The sequence below is a fragment of the Phalaenopsis equestris genome, unplaced genomic scaffold, assembly GCF_001263595.1.
Source record: "Phalaenopsis equestris unplaced genomic scaffold, ASM126359v1 Scaffold232515, whole genome shotgun sequence".
In the NCBI taxonomy this organism is placed as follows: Eukaryota; Viridiplantae; Streptophyta; class Magnoliopsida; order Asparagales; family Orchidaceae; genus Phalaenopsis; species Phalaenopsis equestris.
Genome location: NW_018250479.1, coordinates 41,137 through 55,874, shown reverse-complemented (window position 1 = coordinate 55,874; position 14,738 = coordinate 41,137). Strand labels below are relative to the sequence as shown.

General features: G+C 35.3%; 1 protein-coding gene across 1 annotated transcript; it reads right to left on the bottom strand.

Annotated features, from left to right (window-relative positions):
* Positions 1-3,850: 3,850 nt before the first annotated feature.
* On the bottom strand, positions 3,851-13,380 carry LOC110038333 (polyubiquitin-like). Its single transcript, XM_020743135.1, has 2 exons — positions 13,149-13,380; positions 3,851-5,232 (listed from the first exon to the last, which is right to left on the bottom strand). The coding sequence occupies exons 1-2, from the start codon at positions 13,191-13,193 to the stop codon at positions 4,357-4,359; spliced, it is 921 nt and encodes a 306-aa protein (XP_020598794.1). The 5' UTR covers positions 13,194-13,380; the 3' UTR covers positions 3,851-4,356.
* Between the last annotated feature and the right edge of the window lie 1,358 nt (positions 13,381-14,738).

Sequence of the window (14,738 nt, the reverse complement as noted above, 5' to 3'; positions counted from 1 at the left end):
AATCCTGATACAATAACTCAAATTATTCAATGGGATTTACCCAGTGAATAATGTTTGTTAATGCATCGTGACCAACACGAGGTCACTCTCCTGATGAGTTTAGACGAGTTTGAAACGTTATTGAAATAGACATACGAATATAATGCACATGCAAATGACAAACTTATGAGCAGACATTGTGCACTCGAATTATTCATTGGTTCTAAGGCGTTACCTGAATTAAGCACACAACGTGTTGTGAAGTGACACCATTTTTTCTAGAGAAAATCACACATTGGGTAGGCTTGATATGCAAACCATCCTTGAAGAAGACAATAAGTGTCGTGGTGAGTGTGCGAGAAACAGTGAATCCAGGAAAGGACATGAGTGTCGTGAACACTCAAAATGCTATGCGAGCAAAACATGCAGGGATGCACAAGCGAAAGTGCAAATACGTGCAATATGCAAGTGATCGGTTGATCAGACCTTGGTGGCCGATCAACCAAGGCCTAATCAAACTGAAGTGGTTTGGTTTTGTGACGAGCCTTGGTGATCAGTCGAACCAAAAGATTGGTTTTGTGATTGGGTCTTTGTGGCTGATTGAACTGAAGTGGTTTGGTTTTGTCACTGAGACTTGGTGGTCGGTCAAACCAAAACATTAGTTTTATGACCGGGCCTTGGTAGCCGATTGAACCAAAGTGGTTTTATGATCGGACCTTAATGGTCAGAGAAATCAAAGGATTGATTTTATGATCGGGCCTTGGTGGCTGATTGAGCCAAAGTGGTTTTATGATCGGACCTTAACGGTTAGGTGAATCAAAGGATTGATTTTATGATCAAGCCTTGGTGGCCAATCAGACTGAAGTGGGTGCTTATGCAAAGGTGACATGCAAGACATGCAAACAATGTGCAAAAACATGCAAGAGACATGACATGCAAGTGAAGCAAGACAATTGAACCTTTATGCCGATCAGGGCGGTCAACCAGGTGCTATGACCAAGAGGGGTCAGTCGGGTCGGAGAGGCCAACCATACCAAAGTGATCAGTCGATCGGGTCAGGTTAGTCGATCGGATCTATGTGTTCAGTCAATCGGGCCGTGGTGGCCGGTCGGATCTATGTGACACTTACAATGTATTACATGCAAATTGAAATTAAGCATCTGCATATGCAAACATTTGTGTTCGATTGCGAGCTTTAATCATCATAGAATCTGAGATAGGTACCTAAGTTTCAATGCATGGATGTGCGAAATAGTCTCCGTCTTTGGCAAAGGTTGTTGGGAGTTTTGCCCATCCAATTTCTCATTAAAGAAAAACTCTCCATGAATCATAGAATGAACTAACTACAAAGCTTTCTCCATCCTACAATTCTCTGCAACTTTTGTAAAATAGACTAGCTACAAATATTTTTCCATTCTATAAAATCCAAGTTTTCCAACACCTCCACATATGGTTGGAAACATCAAAGCTAGGGGAAATTCAGATTCCAATTGCTTAGGTTTTGGTCTGAGGATTTTACATGAGAAATCTCTTAGATTTGTTATGGATTTGTCTAGGAAAGCTTTCCTAACTTAAGGGCTTTCTCTAGGAAATCGAAATAATTCTAATATTCTATAACACATACCTACGGATGGCTAGAAAAGAAAGCATAATAGTACTCTAAGAATCTTCACTTTCGTGTTGATTATTTATAGTGTTCTCTTTTGTTGTTCGAGTTCAGGCAAAGTTCCAAAGAAGCTCCGATGAGGTTTGTTCTACTTCTTCTCCAAAAAATGTCAAAACTCTCCGCTAAAAGGAGAGCTTGGCGAAGTCCTGAGCTCCGATGAAGTTTCAGCGGAGTTCAGACGATCCTTCCCCAAAGTATAAAGAACTCCTTTTTTCTTAGGAGAGTTAATGTCTTGCTGATTCATTAGTGCACCTCCTCATCAAGAGAGTCTTCTCGCACACTCAAGGAAAGTGGTGGAGGAAGATGAAGGAGATCGCGAAGAAGAAAGCGCCTTGTGGAAGAAGAAGGGGCTGTAGAAAACCAAGCCTTATTCCTACCTTTCTCCAATGATCTTTCCTTCAAAGCCTCCAAGAAAGAAACCCTAGCTCCAAGGAAGAAGAAGCCCATGTCCTCTCTCAAAACCAGACCCCAAAAGCTAAAGAATGGAGGAGATCCCTACTTTGGAGGAGCTAAGAGATGAAAAGCCAACCAACCCAAAAATTTTCTTCTTATTTTGCCAAAAATGTTCTTGCTACATCACCTTAGAAGCTTCTAAAAGGGGCCTAAAAGAGGTATTATCTTACTCTTTTTCCATCGCCAAAGAAAATCCCCCCAAAGGCCCAAGGATATCCATATTCTCAGTTGCCTAGTTGAGTGCACTGGTGTAAAAATTATGAAAATTGCATGATAAAATCTGGGGCAGAAAATGGTCGGGTGCCTAAGTGTGGGGTTCTCACACCTAGGAACTAGGCATGGTGCCTAGTCACTGGGCACCTAGCACCTACTTTCTACCCTCTTGGGTTTTCATATCATTTTTGGGTTGTTTCAAGCACCTAGGCAAGGAAAACTAGCACCTGTGCACTGGGCCGGATGTCTAGGCGCCAGGACCTAGCACCAAGTTTCTATCAACTTGGGTTTAAGACCATTTTAGGCTATTCTGGGCGCCTAGCTACCATGACCTTGTGCTGGAGTACTAGGTTATAGCGTTGAGGCGCCAGGGTCCAACATAAGGGCACAACAGGCTAGTCCAATGAGGTTAAATTCGTGCAGAAAAATGTTTTTCGATTAGTAAGTTATGGAAGACTTTATATGACTGAAATAGGCAGTGCTACTTATCATCTTTCTAGTTTATTCATAGAGAAGACTTTATATTCATCTTCCGCTCACCCACCAATTTGATATTCATCCGAGTTAGAAATTTTACCCTATTCAGGGTGGTTTCATTCCAATCTCGGATTGGAGTTAAAGATTTGCTACATTAAAAAGGGGAGTTTCTCACATATTTAAGGTGGTCTCACATCCTAAATAAGAGAAATGCTTGTTAACTGTTTTTAGGGAAGGGAGCCCTAAACTATTCAAGAGTCTATCTCCAACTCAAAGATTTGTTGGGGAAAAGATGTTTTATTCCCATTAAAGGGGGATTATTTCCAAACCTCACTTTTTTTTTTTTTGAACTAGTCTAAGATAGAAGGCCTTACTCATTTTAGGGTCTTATTTCCAATCTTATGAGCTAGTTGAGGAAAGGATGCATTTATCCATTTAGGGGGGGCTTACACCAAACCTCACATTTTATTTTTGAACTAGTCTAAAGATAGGAAGCATTGCTCCTTTTAGGGCGCTTATTTCCAATCTTAAGAACTAGTTTGAGGAAATGGATGCCTTAATCACATTTAGGGGGGTTTACTTCCAAACCGTAAATTTTGATCTAATATGCTTGTTACATTAGGGGAAATGCCTTCCTCCATTAAAGGGGCCTCACAACCAATCTGAGAGCTACGCAAGGTAACTATATTGAGAAAGGCTGAGAACTAACATAGTAACTCATTCATTATGGCCAATACAGAACATAAAAAGTTGCAGATACTTGGTGCAGGGACACGATTCTAATGAAGAATTCCTTATCACTAAAAGGATACCTGAACTATTCATGCATTTCACATAATAGCAGAAAAAAATGTAAAACATCATGATTTTAGCATCTAGAAGTCATTTTATTAATTTTAATATCTATTTAGCTTAATTATAACATCAGATGAATTTTAATACGCCGAGCTTATTAATAATTTAATGAAACATGCATACGATGAAATACCATATGAATTTCTTTCAATGTCACAAAACTTCTGCTATGCATCAAAGATTCATAGTAATGTGATGAAACAAATGAATAAGGTCATGCATAAATATCAACTACTCTGATTGGAAAAGGATATTTGCCTATACAACAACAAACTTTCACCTCATGAACTTTAGGGCGAGCAAAAGTACGAAAATAAGAAGAATCAGCCTTGGTATGATTTCAAGTTTCAAGCCTTGCATCTGAATGCTTTAATTATCATTCCTCCTGTAAATAGTTTGCTTTCAGCTTACTTGTCTGGCAGCACACATGAAGAAACATGACATTTAAGCACATCAGTTAGAGTTGAAATGAAATCGGTTCAAAGTACCAAATATGCTAAAGTTTCATATGATCTGGCTCAATAAATGTATCAACACCAGCATTCATAAATTTTTACTAATTCACAGAGAATTTGAATTCAAGCCAAGCCGCTGTCAACAAAAACAAGAAGGCTAGAGATGGACTCTAAATCATTTTAAATCATTCACCAGCAGTAATATTTGCATAAGGCAAAATATCAGAAGTTAATCAAACTAGTGTTCAGACTGTTGATTCAGGATTGATAGATTGTTGAATCTTTCTGAATTCCATAAAATGCCAGAGTATTCTGCTGCTGAAGCAACTTCCCAGCATACATGAGCTTTAGATTTGGTCGTTTGAAACCCATCTTGCTTACAATCTTGGTGATGACAATGCCAACTGTATCACCTGCTTCAGTTGTGATAGTTATGGTCTTTCCAGTTTCAATTTTGACAAATATTTGCATTGGAACAAGCAGACGAAGAGCAGCTTTCTGCTTTATATTGTAGAATGATAAAGTGAAGCTATCCTTGAGCTCAACATCACTATGAAAAATTTTCTGATGAGTTGTAGGAATTCCTATTAAACTCTCAACAATGACCTTGACATCCTTGATAGTATTTCCTGCTTTCACTTCAAGACTGAAGCTGTGGCCGCTGGTCGTGTAGACATAGAGAAGAAGCTCAGCTAATGGATTCACTATTACATAAATAGTAGAATCCTTTATGACACCATATGAAATTAGCACCTGATCATCATTGAGTGCTTTCCCACAGAAAACAAGTAGCTGCTGATCTGAAGAAATTCCCACTTCAGCTTGAATCATAGCTTTCAGTTTCTGCACTGTGGCCATATAATTCAGACGAAGGATAAACTCTTTCTCCATTGACGGGATTTTTATGGAAATTGGCATTCTCCCTTCCACATGAACATCAATGGTGGAATCAGTGGAAGGAATGTAATCAGATAGTTTCTTGCTATTTTCAAGACGATTCCCAGCTAGAAAGAGCTCTTGCTGGCTGATTGAAGTCCCTTCAATCTTGCAGATTTTGTCTTTGATGCTCTCAATTGTATTGGAGCTCAAAACTTCCAGGGTAAGAGATTTAATAATTTTGAAGGAGACCTTGATCTAAAGCAGAAAGAAATAACCAAAACTGTTGGTCATTATAAGTAACTTATCATGAGAAAATGGAATTTAGTAGAACAGGTCAACTTGATTATAACCTAATGTACAAATCAATTCGATACGAGATTTATACCATACAAAGCATAAGACATTTCACGTGCAATACAATCAAAATCATATACAGTCCCTACTCTCTTTTGAGAAAAAACAATCAAGCAGGGAGCTGCTTTTCGGGGCCACACCACAAGCCCACAACCCAGTTAGCGCAATTAGTTGAGGAAGCTGCTGCCCACCTCTGAAAGAGAAAAAAGTCTGAAATAGTCCTTAGAGGGCATTTTCTAAGCAATCTCCGAACAAACTTATGACGCTTGCCTCTCCATTTAACCTCTATGGGCTGTTTGGTAGCTGGATTCAAGCAGGATTTACTGTAAAATCCTTTCAAAAGGTTAAGAAGTTTAAAATAAATACTACTGGTTTCTAAGCCCAGTTTTACCTCCATTTCAGCCTAAATATCAAATTTACTAAATCTAAGTTTGCATTTCAAAATCATATAAGGTTTTTTTATTTGAAGAATTTTTGGTATAAACTATGCAAGGTACAAAAAGTTTAAAAATGTTGGCGTTTGATTTGATTGAAAAATAATTTCAGATGTATAGCCAAAAAACCAGGTCCAAGTTGAAGTCCAGTTGCGAGTAGACCAGCCAATCCTACTAACCCGGCTAACCAATTCAACCAAGACAGCTCAGCCAAGTAGTTCGGCGAATCGATTGAACCCATCAGCACGGTCAATTCGATCAATCACCTACAACAGATCCTACAGTAAATTCTCCCGGCAAAACAAGTCGATTTCGTCAACTCGCCTAGGAGTCAAATAGTTTGACAAGACGCATCGATCACACATTTGGCTATTTTGTTTCATAATTTAATTCATATATTGTACAATGTATTTCTTTTTTTGTAGCATTGTATGTAGTGCAACCCGGTCTAGCCCAACCTAAAAATAAAAAGGACCATCGTAGAATATTGGGAGAGGATTTTGGAATCCTAAGAGGAACAATTCCAAGAGATTTCATACACAAATTTCTATAAAGACTCGTTTGATATTGTTAAAATTTGAAGAGATTTCCCTTTTCTTCTCAGTTCTTTCTTTTTCCTGTAGTTCTTGCCTTCTTACAAAACTACTTCCTAGGTGATATTCAATTACATATATTTCAAGATTCAACATTCTTGAAAATGTGGTGAGCATGGATATGCCATACAAACAAGATGTCGAGTTATTCATAGAGTAGAACAAAGCCACAAAGACCATTCTATTAATATGGAGTGTACAAGAGAGTTTGTTATGCAAAAAATAAATGAGCTCAGAGAGCAAATAATAGGGATGATCAAAGAAGCACCACCTCCCCAGTTACCAGCTGGTTCTCTAAAATAAATGGCATATAAAGGAAAAGATTTAGGAGCTGGGAAAAGAAGAGCCCTGTCATCTACTACAACAAAGGAAGATAGAGCATGTTGCCACATCAATATAGATTCCACTTCTTTTGATCATGGGAGATAGTATAAGCAAGCAGTTATTTGCAGGAGACGCCAACAAGAGGACGCGTTCTCCATGGAGATTTTTGAGGCAGTGCTAAAGAGTCAAGATTCCAACCATAGAATTTTATAAGGGATGATATGATCATGTTAACCATGTAACATTGTTTGGGTCAACAATGTGCCTACTAAGAATTAACGATGTACTCAAATTTATCTATTATTTATGACTCGCAAAGAGTCCACCCTCCATTTGTTCAACAACTATCAACTTGAGTTAATTACTTAATTTGTCGAGTTCAAACAGCTGTTCATTGTGTAATTCATCAGTGCCCAAAAGCTACAGAAGAGTTCGCAAGCATTGTTGTGAATCGCCAATAACCAAGAGAATAGTTGAAGAGTTTCAGAACATACTTCTATAAGATGTTGGCGATGAGAGATCTAGAGCTTTTAATTGCTCATACCACACTAGCTCATATCTCGAGAGAAGATTCATTTCGTTACTCCCTAGGTAGCAGCACCCGAGAATGTTAGCCGAACTATTGAAGTTGACCAACAATCATAGTTTTGCAGACTGCAACTCATTGCCCAGTACCTAAAGTCCAAAGCACCAGAATTAGCATTTGTCAAGGGAAAATTTTTGACGTTTCAACAGAAAAATTGGAGACTGCCATGCTGAACATGAGGTGAAGAGAAACTTCTTTAAGTAACAGCCACATCCCTTGGAGGGGCGAACACATTTTGAAGATATGTGCAGTGATTATTGGGTAGAAAGGAGGTCACCACCTCCTACCCATCCTCCATTTACAACACCATTGAGAGTCTTGATGACTTAAGTCATTGAAACTATCTAGAATATAAAGCATTTTTGGAGACTAACATTTATGAGAGTTGGGGGTCCAGAAGGCGACCCTAAGGAGCAATGCGTGTACCCCAAAGGCCATGGTCATGAAATGAAATAATGCTAGCATCTATAAAATTTGATTGAAGAATTTGTCAAAACTAATAAACCGAAAGAGTTTGTCACACCTGTAACAAACATAAGAAGATAAGAGAACGGAACCCCCAAAAAAGCTCTTAATGAGCTTGTCAAAGCACGGGCTATCCATATTGTAGAAGCACTCTCTGCCATCCTTATAGACATCGAAAAGCTTCTCTCTAGTCAAGTCTCAAGCAACTTAGTAGGGCAAGGTGAACTTGGCACGTTCTTCTTGACCTTTGATGGCTAGCCAACTACTATTATGCTACGATGTTGATCGAAAATTATCTAGTTAGCAACATCCTTATAGACACCGAAATTCACGAACATTTTCTTCAACAGAGATTATGAGAACATGAACTTCAGAACTTTGCACCGTATACCAATATTCTACATTCATAATTGTTTTCGAGTTCTATATGTTCAAACATTATCAATTTGGAATTCACTCATAAATCTTGGCAATTCATCATCTGTGGATTTCTTATCAATCCATTATTTTAAATTTATCAACAATATACCATAATAAAATTCTTAACGATTCACTATTATAAAATTTTTAGCATCCAACATTGCAAATTTCTTGTCAATTTGTCATTGGAGAATTATAGACAACTCGTGATTAAGTGAGATAAATTTGAAATTTTCTTAAGATATGTTATCCGGATTTCACAATCATGAATTCACCATTAAGCATCAACAAAATAAAATTCAACTATATTATAGTCATATAGCAAGAAAAAAAAGTTATCAGATAATAAAAATTCATTCATTTCATCACAAAAAGTATTTTACAATGGTATTAATCAATATACTTCAATAACAAAATATCATATATATGTCAAACTACCCTATTTATCGCTCTCTTCTCTCGAAGTTGGCTCCTCCAACTTCTTAAAAGTTTTAGTGTAGTACCATTCAAGAGGAAGTACTTGCGTTTCTACCCATTTTTTCAAACAAAATTTAATGTATTTCATGAATTTGTCCCACAATACCCTCTCAAATATGACAGTCTCAGACGAGTTCAAATCAGTTCCAAGGTCTTCATGATAAGTATTTCTCCTAAGTTTACTGCAACTCGCCTTTGAGCTTAAAGCATTTGATCTTCAACCTTGAGGACTCGCCTTCTAATCTTTTTGCTCTCTAGCAACGAGCTTCCACCATATACCAGAAAACATGATAATTATTTCACTTTTATATTTAATTGCCTCAAAACACTTAGATAGGTATCTCAACTATATATCAATAGTAGCTTTGTCAGTTTCCTTATTGTATTCGCTCCTTCAAGTACTTTTTGCAAATTAACCTATTTATTTTTCATTCCTAGAATTTTTTCAAATTACTCCTCTAAGACCTTGCTATTTAAAAAGAGAATTACCACCTGGTTGTTTGAATCTATATGACGAGGAGATGGAAGTCCTCAGAGGTGACTCCATGAATCTCTTTATCAAATGAAGCAGCTAGATTGGAGGGTCAAGTTGATATACGACGGGATAAACTTCTTCAGTAGACTCATACTGGTCTTGGTCAAGTCTACTGGAGTAATCGTCTTTTCCTTATTAATATACAATTTTATTTCTCTTCTGTAATTAAATTCACTAAGTAGAAATGCTAACTTTCTTCTTTTCTTAGGAAGCTCAACTTAATTAAGAGCTTTTGCAAAAGCTTTGCTCGCAGTCTTCACAAGGAGAACCTCTTTTTCTCTATCACCACCTCCATTCTTTTATATGCAGCATCTTCCTCTTCAGCTAATGGTTCAATTGCACAATGATAATGACAACCTAAAGAAGATGGCTTTCAAGATTATGATGTCATCGGAATTCTTTTTTTCTCAAGACAATTTCTCTACCACATATAAAGAGCAAGTATGGGGGTGACTTCACCTAGTGCTTCTCAGTTTCTTCTTGCTAAATGACAAAGTGTTGGCTCATCAAAACAAAAAATCATTTGAAAGCAAATTCAACAATCCATGAATGTGGAGATCTCTCCCTTTAATGGAGAAGTGCCATACATGTGAGATATCAAAACATAACAATAAAATTTATTAGACACTTGAAAAACTCGACCCAAGGCCAAAGTTGAATTGAAAATTTTAACAAGCAGCGAATAAGAGTGACTCGCGTTCAAATCCAACTTTTTCAAGATGGAGAAACTCTCTCCTTATTGGTAGACAACAATAATAATAAAGCCCTGTCCATTGGGAATGGCTGAGGTCGCATTGCAATTGGCCACCTATCCTTGCATGAAGCATAACAATGCCTTGTCTTTCAGTTCTTGATTTTGCTTTCCAGTTTGAATAGCTTGATGTCGATTTCAAAGAACACGACAAATCTGTCCTTATATGTCTTCATTGTGAATGAGTGGTGAAACAATGAAATTGGCCATAGAATCTTGTACTTTCGCATGTACAACACCATGGCCATGATTCTTCAAAACGAATTTGATGTCACCTAGGTCGGGATGATACTAGAAGTTGAAAAGATAAAACTGAAACAATTTGAATTGATCGTTATAGAAGAGCCACAAATAGTGCTCTCAAAATGGCTCGCTGCTCGCGAACAGTTCGTGTTCGACTCCTTTGAAAGGTTAAAGATCCGAACACGAATAATTTTTTTGCGTTCAATATATAAACAAGCCGAACACGAACAAAGATTTATTCATTTGCGTTCGACTCATTTTGGCTCGAAACAACTAAATTTTATATATATATATAATTGATGAATAGTATTTTTAAAAAAATTAACTGACTACAAGCCTACAAAGATTTATAATCAACTAAAATTATTAATTAAAAAATAGAATAAAAATAAATTAAATTATATTTAAATGATTTTTTAATAAAAAGAATAAGATTTAAATCTCTCTCTAACTCTTAATATCTTACGACTCTGTGTTGTCAAAACGACTCTTTGTTCGCAGCAGCTAGTGTTCAGCTCGTTAAGCAAACGAACCAAACAAATCTTACGGCTCGGCAATTACTCAATTAACATAAGTAATTCCGGTTGCTCAGTTATCAAATAGAATAGTAAAATTACTCACTAGATTTATTGTCTTCACTTGTTAGCAGAACGTAGTTATTTATTTTAATTTATTTAATTGAGCAAGTAGAGCAATTACAATTTACATTTTAGTGTATATATAACAACGAAGGCATTTAAGATTATTTGCACAACTATTTTATATTCAGATAAGTAAATCATTGTTGGTTTCGGTTTCAACATTGCATTCAAACAATAGTTTCACAACTAACTTAATAGATAGCAACAGCCGCCCAAACAAAGCATAAGATTGCCATCAAATAATTTTGATTGCAGTAAAATATTCAGAAAAAAAAATTAAAATTTTTTGAAAAGTTAGTAATGTAAAATGTGACTTGTTAAACAATTGAATTTTAATAACTAAGCCATGGAATTTAATCTAAATAAATAACTGATTAGGAATAACTTTAATCAAATGTGTGAATTAAGTAACCTATGATATTTTAGCATGTCATGAGCCTGAGAGTACAAAAGTGATACTATTTTCTTTCAAAAATAGAAAATATAGTCGATTTTGCTTGGCAAGACTAGACAGCTAATCCATCTAAAAATTATAAACCAATGTATTTTTTTTTGAGCAATCCTAATGGTCACTGGGATGGTAATCAACCTGCTACTAGTATTCTTGAATCTTTATCACTCAATGGGATATGTTGATTGCTTTGATTTTCATGCTTCTTCAAACGAACCAAAACCAATGGAAAAAATCCAAACCAGCACTATGTAAGACAATTCTCCAAAAAACTTTTTGATAGAAGACAAATACACTACTACAAAAAATAAACAAGGCTCAAATAACATGCAGATATTGATCCAAACTACCTCGTACCTATCAAGTCAAGCTTAGACCTTATCTTTATGATTTTTTTAAATATAGGATGGCGTAATCAAGAGCTAATTCAAACCAGCTCAAATACATTAACTCAAAATTATAAAATGCTGAAGAAAGAAATGGGAGAACTAAGAAAATGGTTGAACTGACATAGTAGAATTTCCCTGATTTATTGTATGTTTTGCCTAAGTCCATAAATTCACTAGAAAAAATTTATTGCTATCAAAAGTGGAATGTGCCATCAAGATGGTACGAATGTCCAAAAATTGTGATGCCAACTGAAGTGAAATTCTAAGGAAACAGCTAAATCAATCATATATTTATTTTAAAGTATAAAAATAATACCCTCAAAATAATAAATTTTCAAATTCAATTCGCTCCAAAGGAAAATCTAACTCGATAGTGCGTATTAAAAAAGTGCAATTAAAAAACACTAAGTTTGTATCATATGAATCCATTATCTCTTGCATATCACTAAGTTTATGACCATTCATTTATTCCTTTATTTTATTGGACTGCCTCTCACTACCCTCATGATTAACAAATCTTTAATTTAATGCTCTTGTACATACTATTGTTTAACATACTTTTAAGGGTGGATCAATTTTCTCCAACCCTCAATACTATTTTCATATTATCCAATATTAAATTATCATTATTAACGACAACTCATCTTCAACAAAGGCAGTATTAGCACCAATTTCTCAAATCAAGGTCAAGATAATAACCTAATTTACTGCCCATGATTTAAAAATGACACCAAGCATTATGCCTCAAATCAAGGTCAAGATAATAACCTAATTTACTGATAGCCTATAGCAAGGCATCTACTTAACCATGATTTAAAAATGACACCAAGCATTATGCCCTCACCAAATATCCTAGATGGTGAATATCACATCCATAATAGAGAAGCCCTCAAAACTTTAGCTTGGAAACTACTGAATAATTACAGAGTATTTCCAAAAAGGCTAGCCAGCCTAACTTCGTAGCTCGGCTTGACCACATCAAGAATGACTTGGCCTTGATTGATTAGGTCCATCAATACTGCCTCAACCACAAATGTACGCTCAATACATAAACTTAGAACTTATTTGGTTCACTAAAATCAACTAAATAATGTTATATTGTTAACAGATTCCAATTTTTTCTCCAATTGATATCTTTAAATATTACTTTTCTTAAACAGATATCTGATCTGCAGCCAAACACCACCTTAGATGTCTGAATATTCAATGACTAACATAAATAACAACAATACGAAGGAACATAATCAACATTAATCATTTTAGGTAGCACATGCTAGTTAAGTAAATTAATACAAATTAAGCGTGATCTATTTGATAGATAAACTTATTATCTGAATATAAATGTTATCTAGATACCACAAACAATTACGCTCCACTAAAAGAGATAGTTACAGTACAAACTGGTTAAAATTTCGTTTATGAAATAAGAAACAAATTATGCAAGCATATAGATATGGAAGAAGCAAGAAAAAATGTTGAACACCTCCCTCGCTTATGAAAAGCGGTACCTTCTTCATAGGCTGCTCTCCACTTTTCTCCGGTTGGCGCTCCATTGTTTCCGTTTGACTTCTCTAAAGCAAGCTAAACCCTAACCCTAGCGAGCAATGAAGACACTCGCCACCAGATGCAATGTCCTTGAGCGGAAATGCCCGCCCAGCCGAACCTCCGTTTCGAATTCCATCGATAAACTCGAGGATAAAGTTTGGCTTTCCGCTTATAGCAGTAGTGTACGTTCAGTGTACGTTCAGTGTACGTTCTGAGCACGGTTTAAGAAACCGGTTCCCGATTGTTCGGTCCTATTCACGGTCAAATGACCCTTGGCCCGGTTCTTAGCAGGCTACAGTCGAATGGCCCTTGATCCGGTTCTCAGCACGGTTTAAGTGGGTCCTCAGCGGGAAAAATTTAGGATCCGTTTGGGACAGCTTATAAGTGCGGACAGGATTTTGAAAATATTATCATCATGTTTAATTTGCACTTATTCCCAATTTATGAGAAATGGCATTTTAAAATTTTTAAAAGAGGCGGCCTGTTGTACGCTTTTTCGATCTGATTATTCCTCAATGACTCTGCCTTCCTCAAACGCATCGGCCCTCATCTGGCAGTTCTGCATCGCATTTCACATGCCCTAAACAGTCCCATTGTTTGCAATTCAAATTTTTTATTTTTTTGAGAAATTCATGAATATTTATATTACAAATTCCAACCTCCAAGAATTTAAAATTTTATTGGTCGAAAAGCTTCACCTTTAATCTTTCCTCTTGTAGTGATATGCAGGTTCTGAAGACAAAACTATGGATGTGGTACTAAAGGTAAAAGCATACTAGTGCATGCTTACCACTCAAAACTTATTTTTATTTACATGCTTACCATTCAAAATTTATTTATTTACATATCGAACAAATAAATTGGTATTTTTTATAAATGTACCACTCAAATAATTGTTTAAAATAAAAAATTTTAACATTTGTTTAATATATATAAAAAATTAATATAAAAAATATAAATAAATATTGTTATTTAACTATTTAATTATTTCGAGTCAAACAATTCGAACACAAACGAACAAATTTTTATTTGTGATTAGCTCATTTATGAATCGAGCCAAAAATTTTTTGTATATTAATTTACTATATTATTGCATTAATTGGGTCATATTAAATTATTTTTTATATTTATTAAGTCATTCCTTTCAACCCCCGATTCAACTCCGGTCGAGTCACGAATTAATCATTAATTTTTTTCTGATTTGATGTCTGATCCAGTTTTCAAAACATTACTTTTGAGTGAAAACTTTGAATGATTAAAATATTATAGTTAAAATTAAAATAGTTAATTTGTTAAAAATACTTTTTTTTTAAATACATATTGGTTTAATGTATTTATAACATATTTTTATATTTTATTTTTAAAAATAAATAAATAAATATTTTTTTTATTTCTAAAATCACATTCTTAATCAGACATACAGAAGTCGTTTTGTTTCTTATCAAAACATAAACAAAACAAAATTAAAAAAAGTTGAAAACAAAAAATAAGGGCGATTTGTGATCACTATTTTTTACTTTTTATGATTATTTTGTTTTGTTTATGTTTTGATT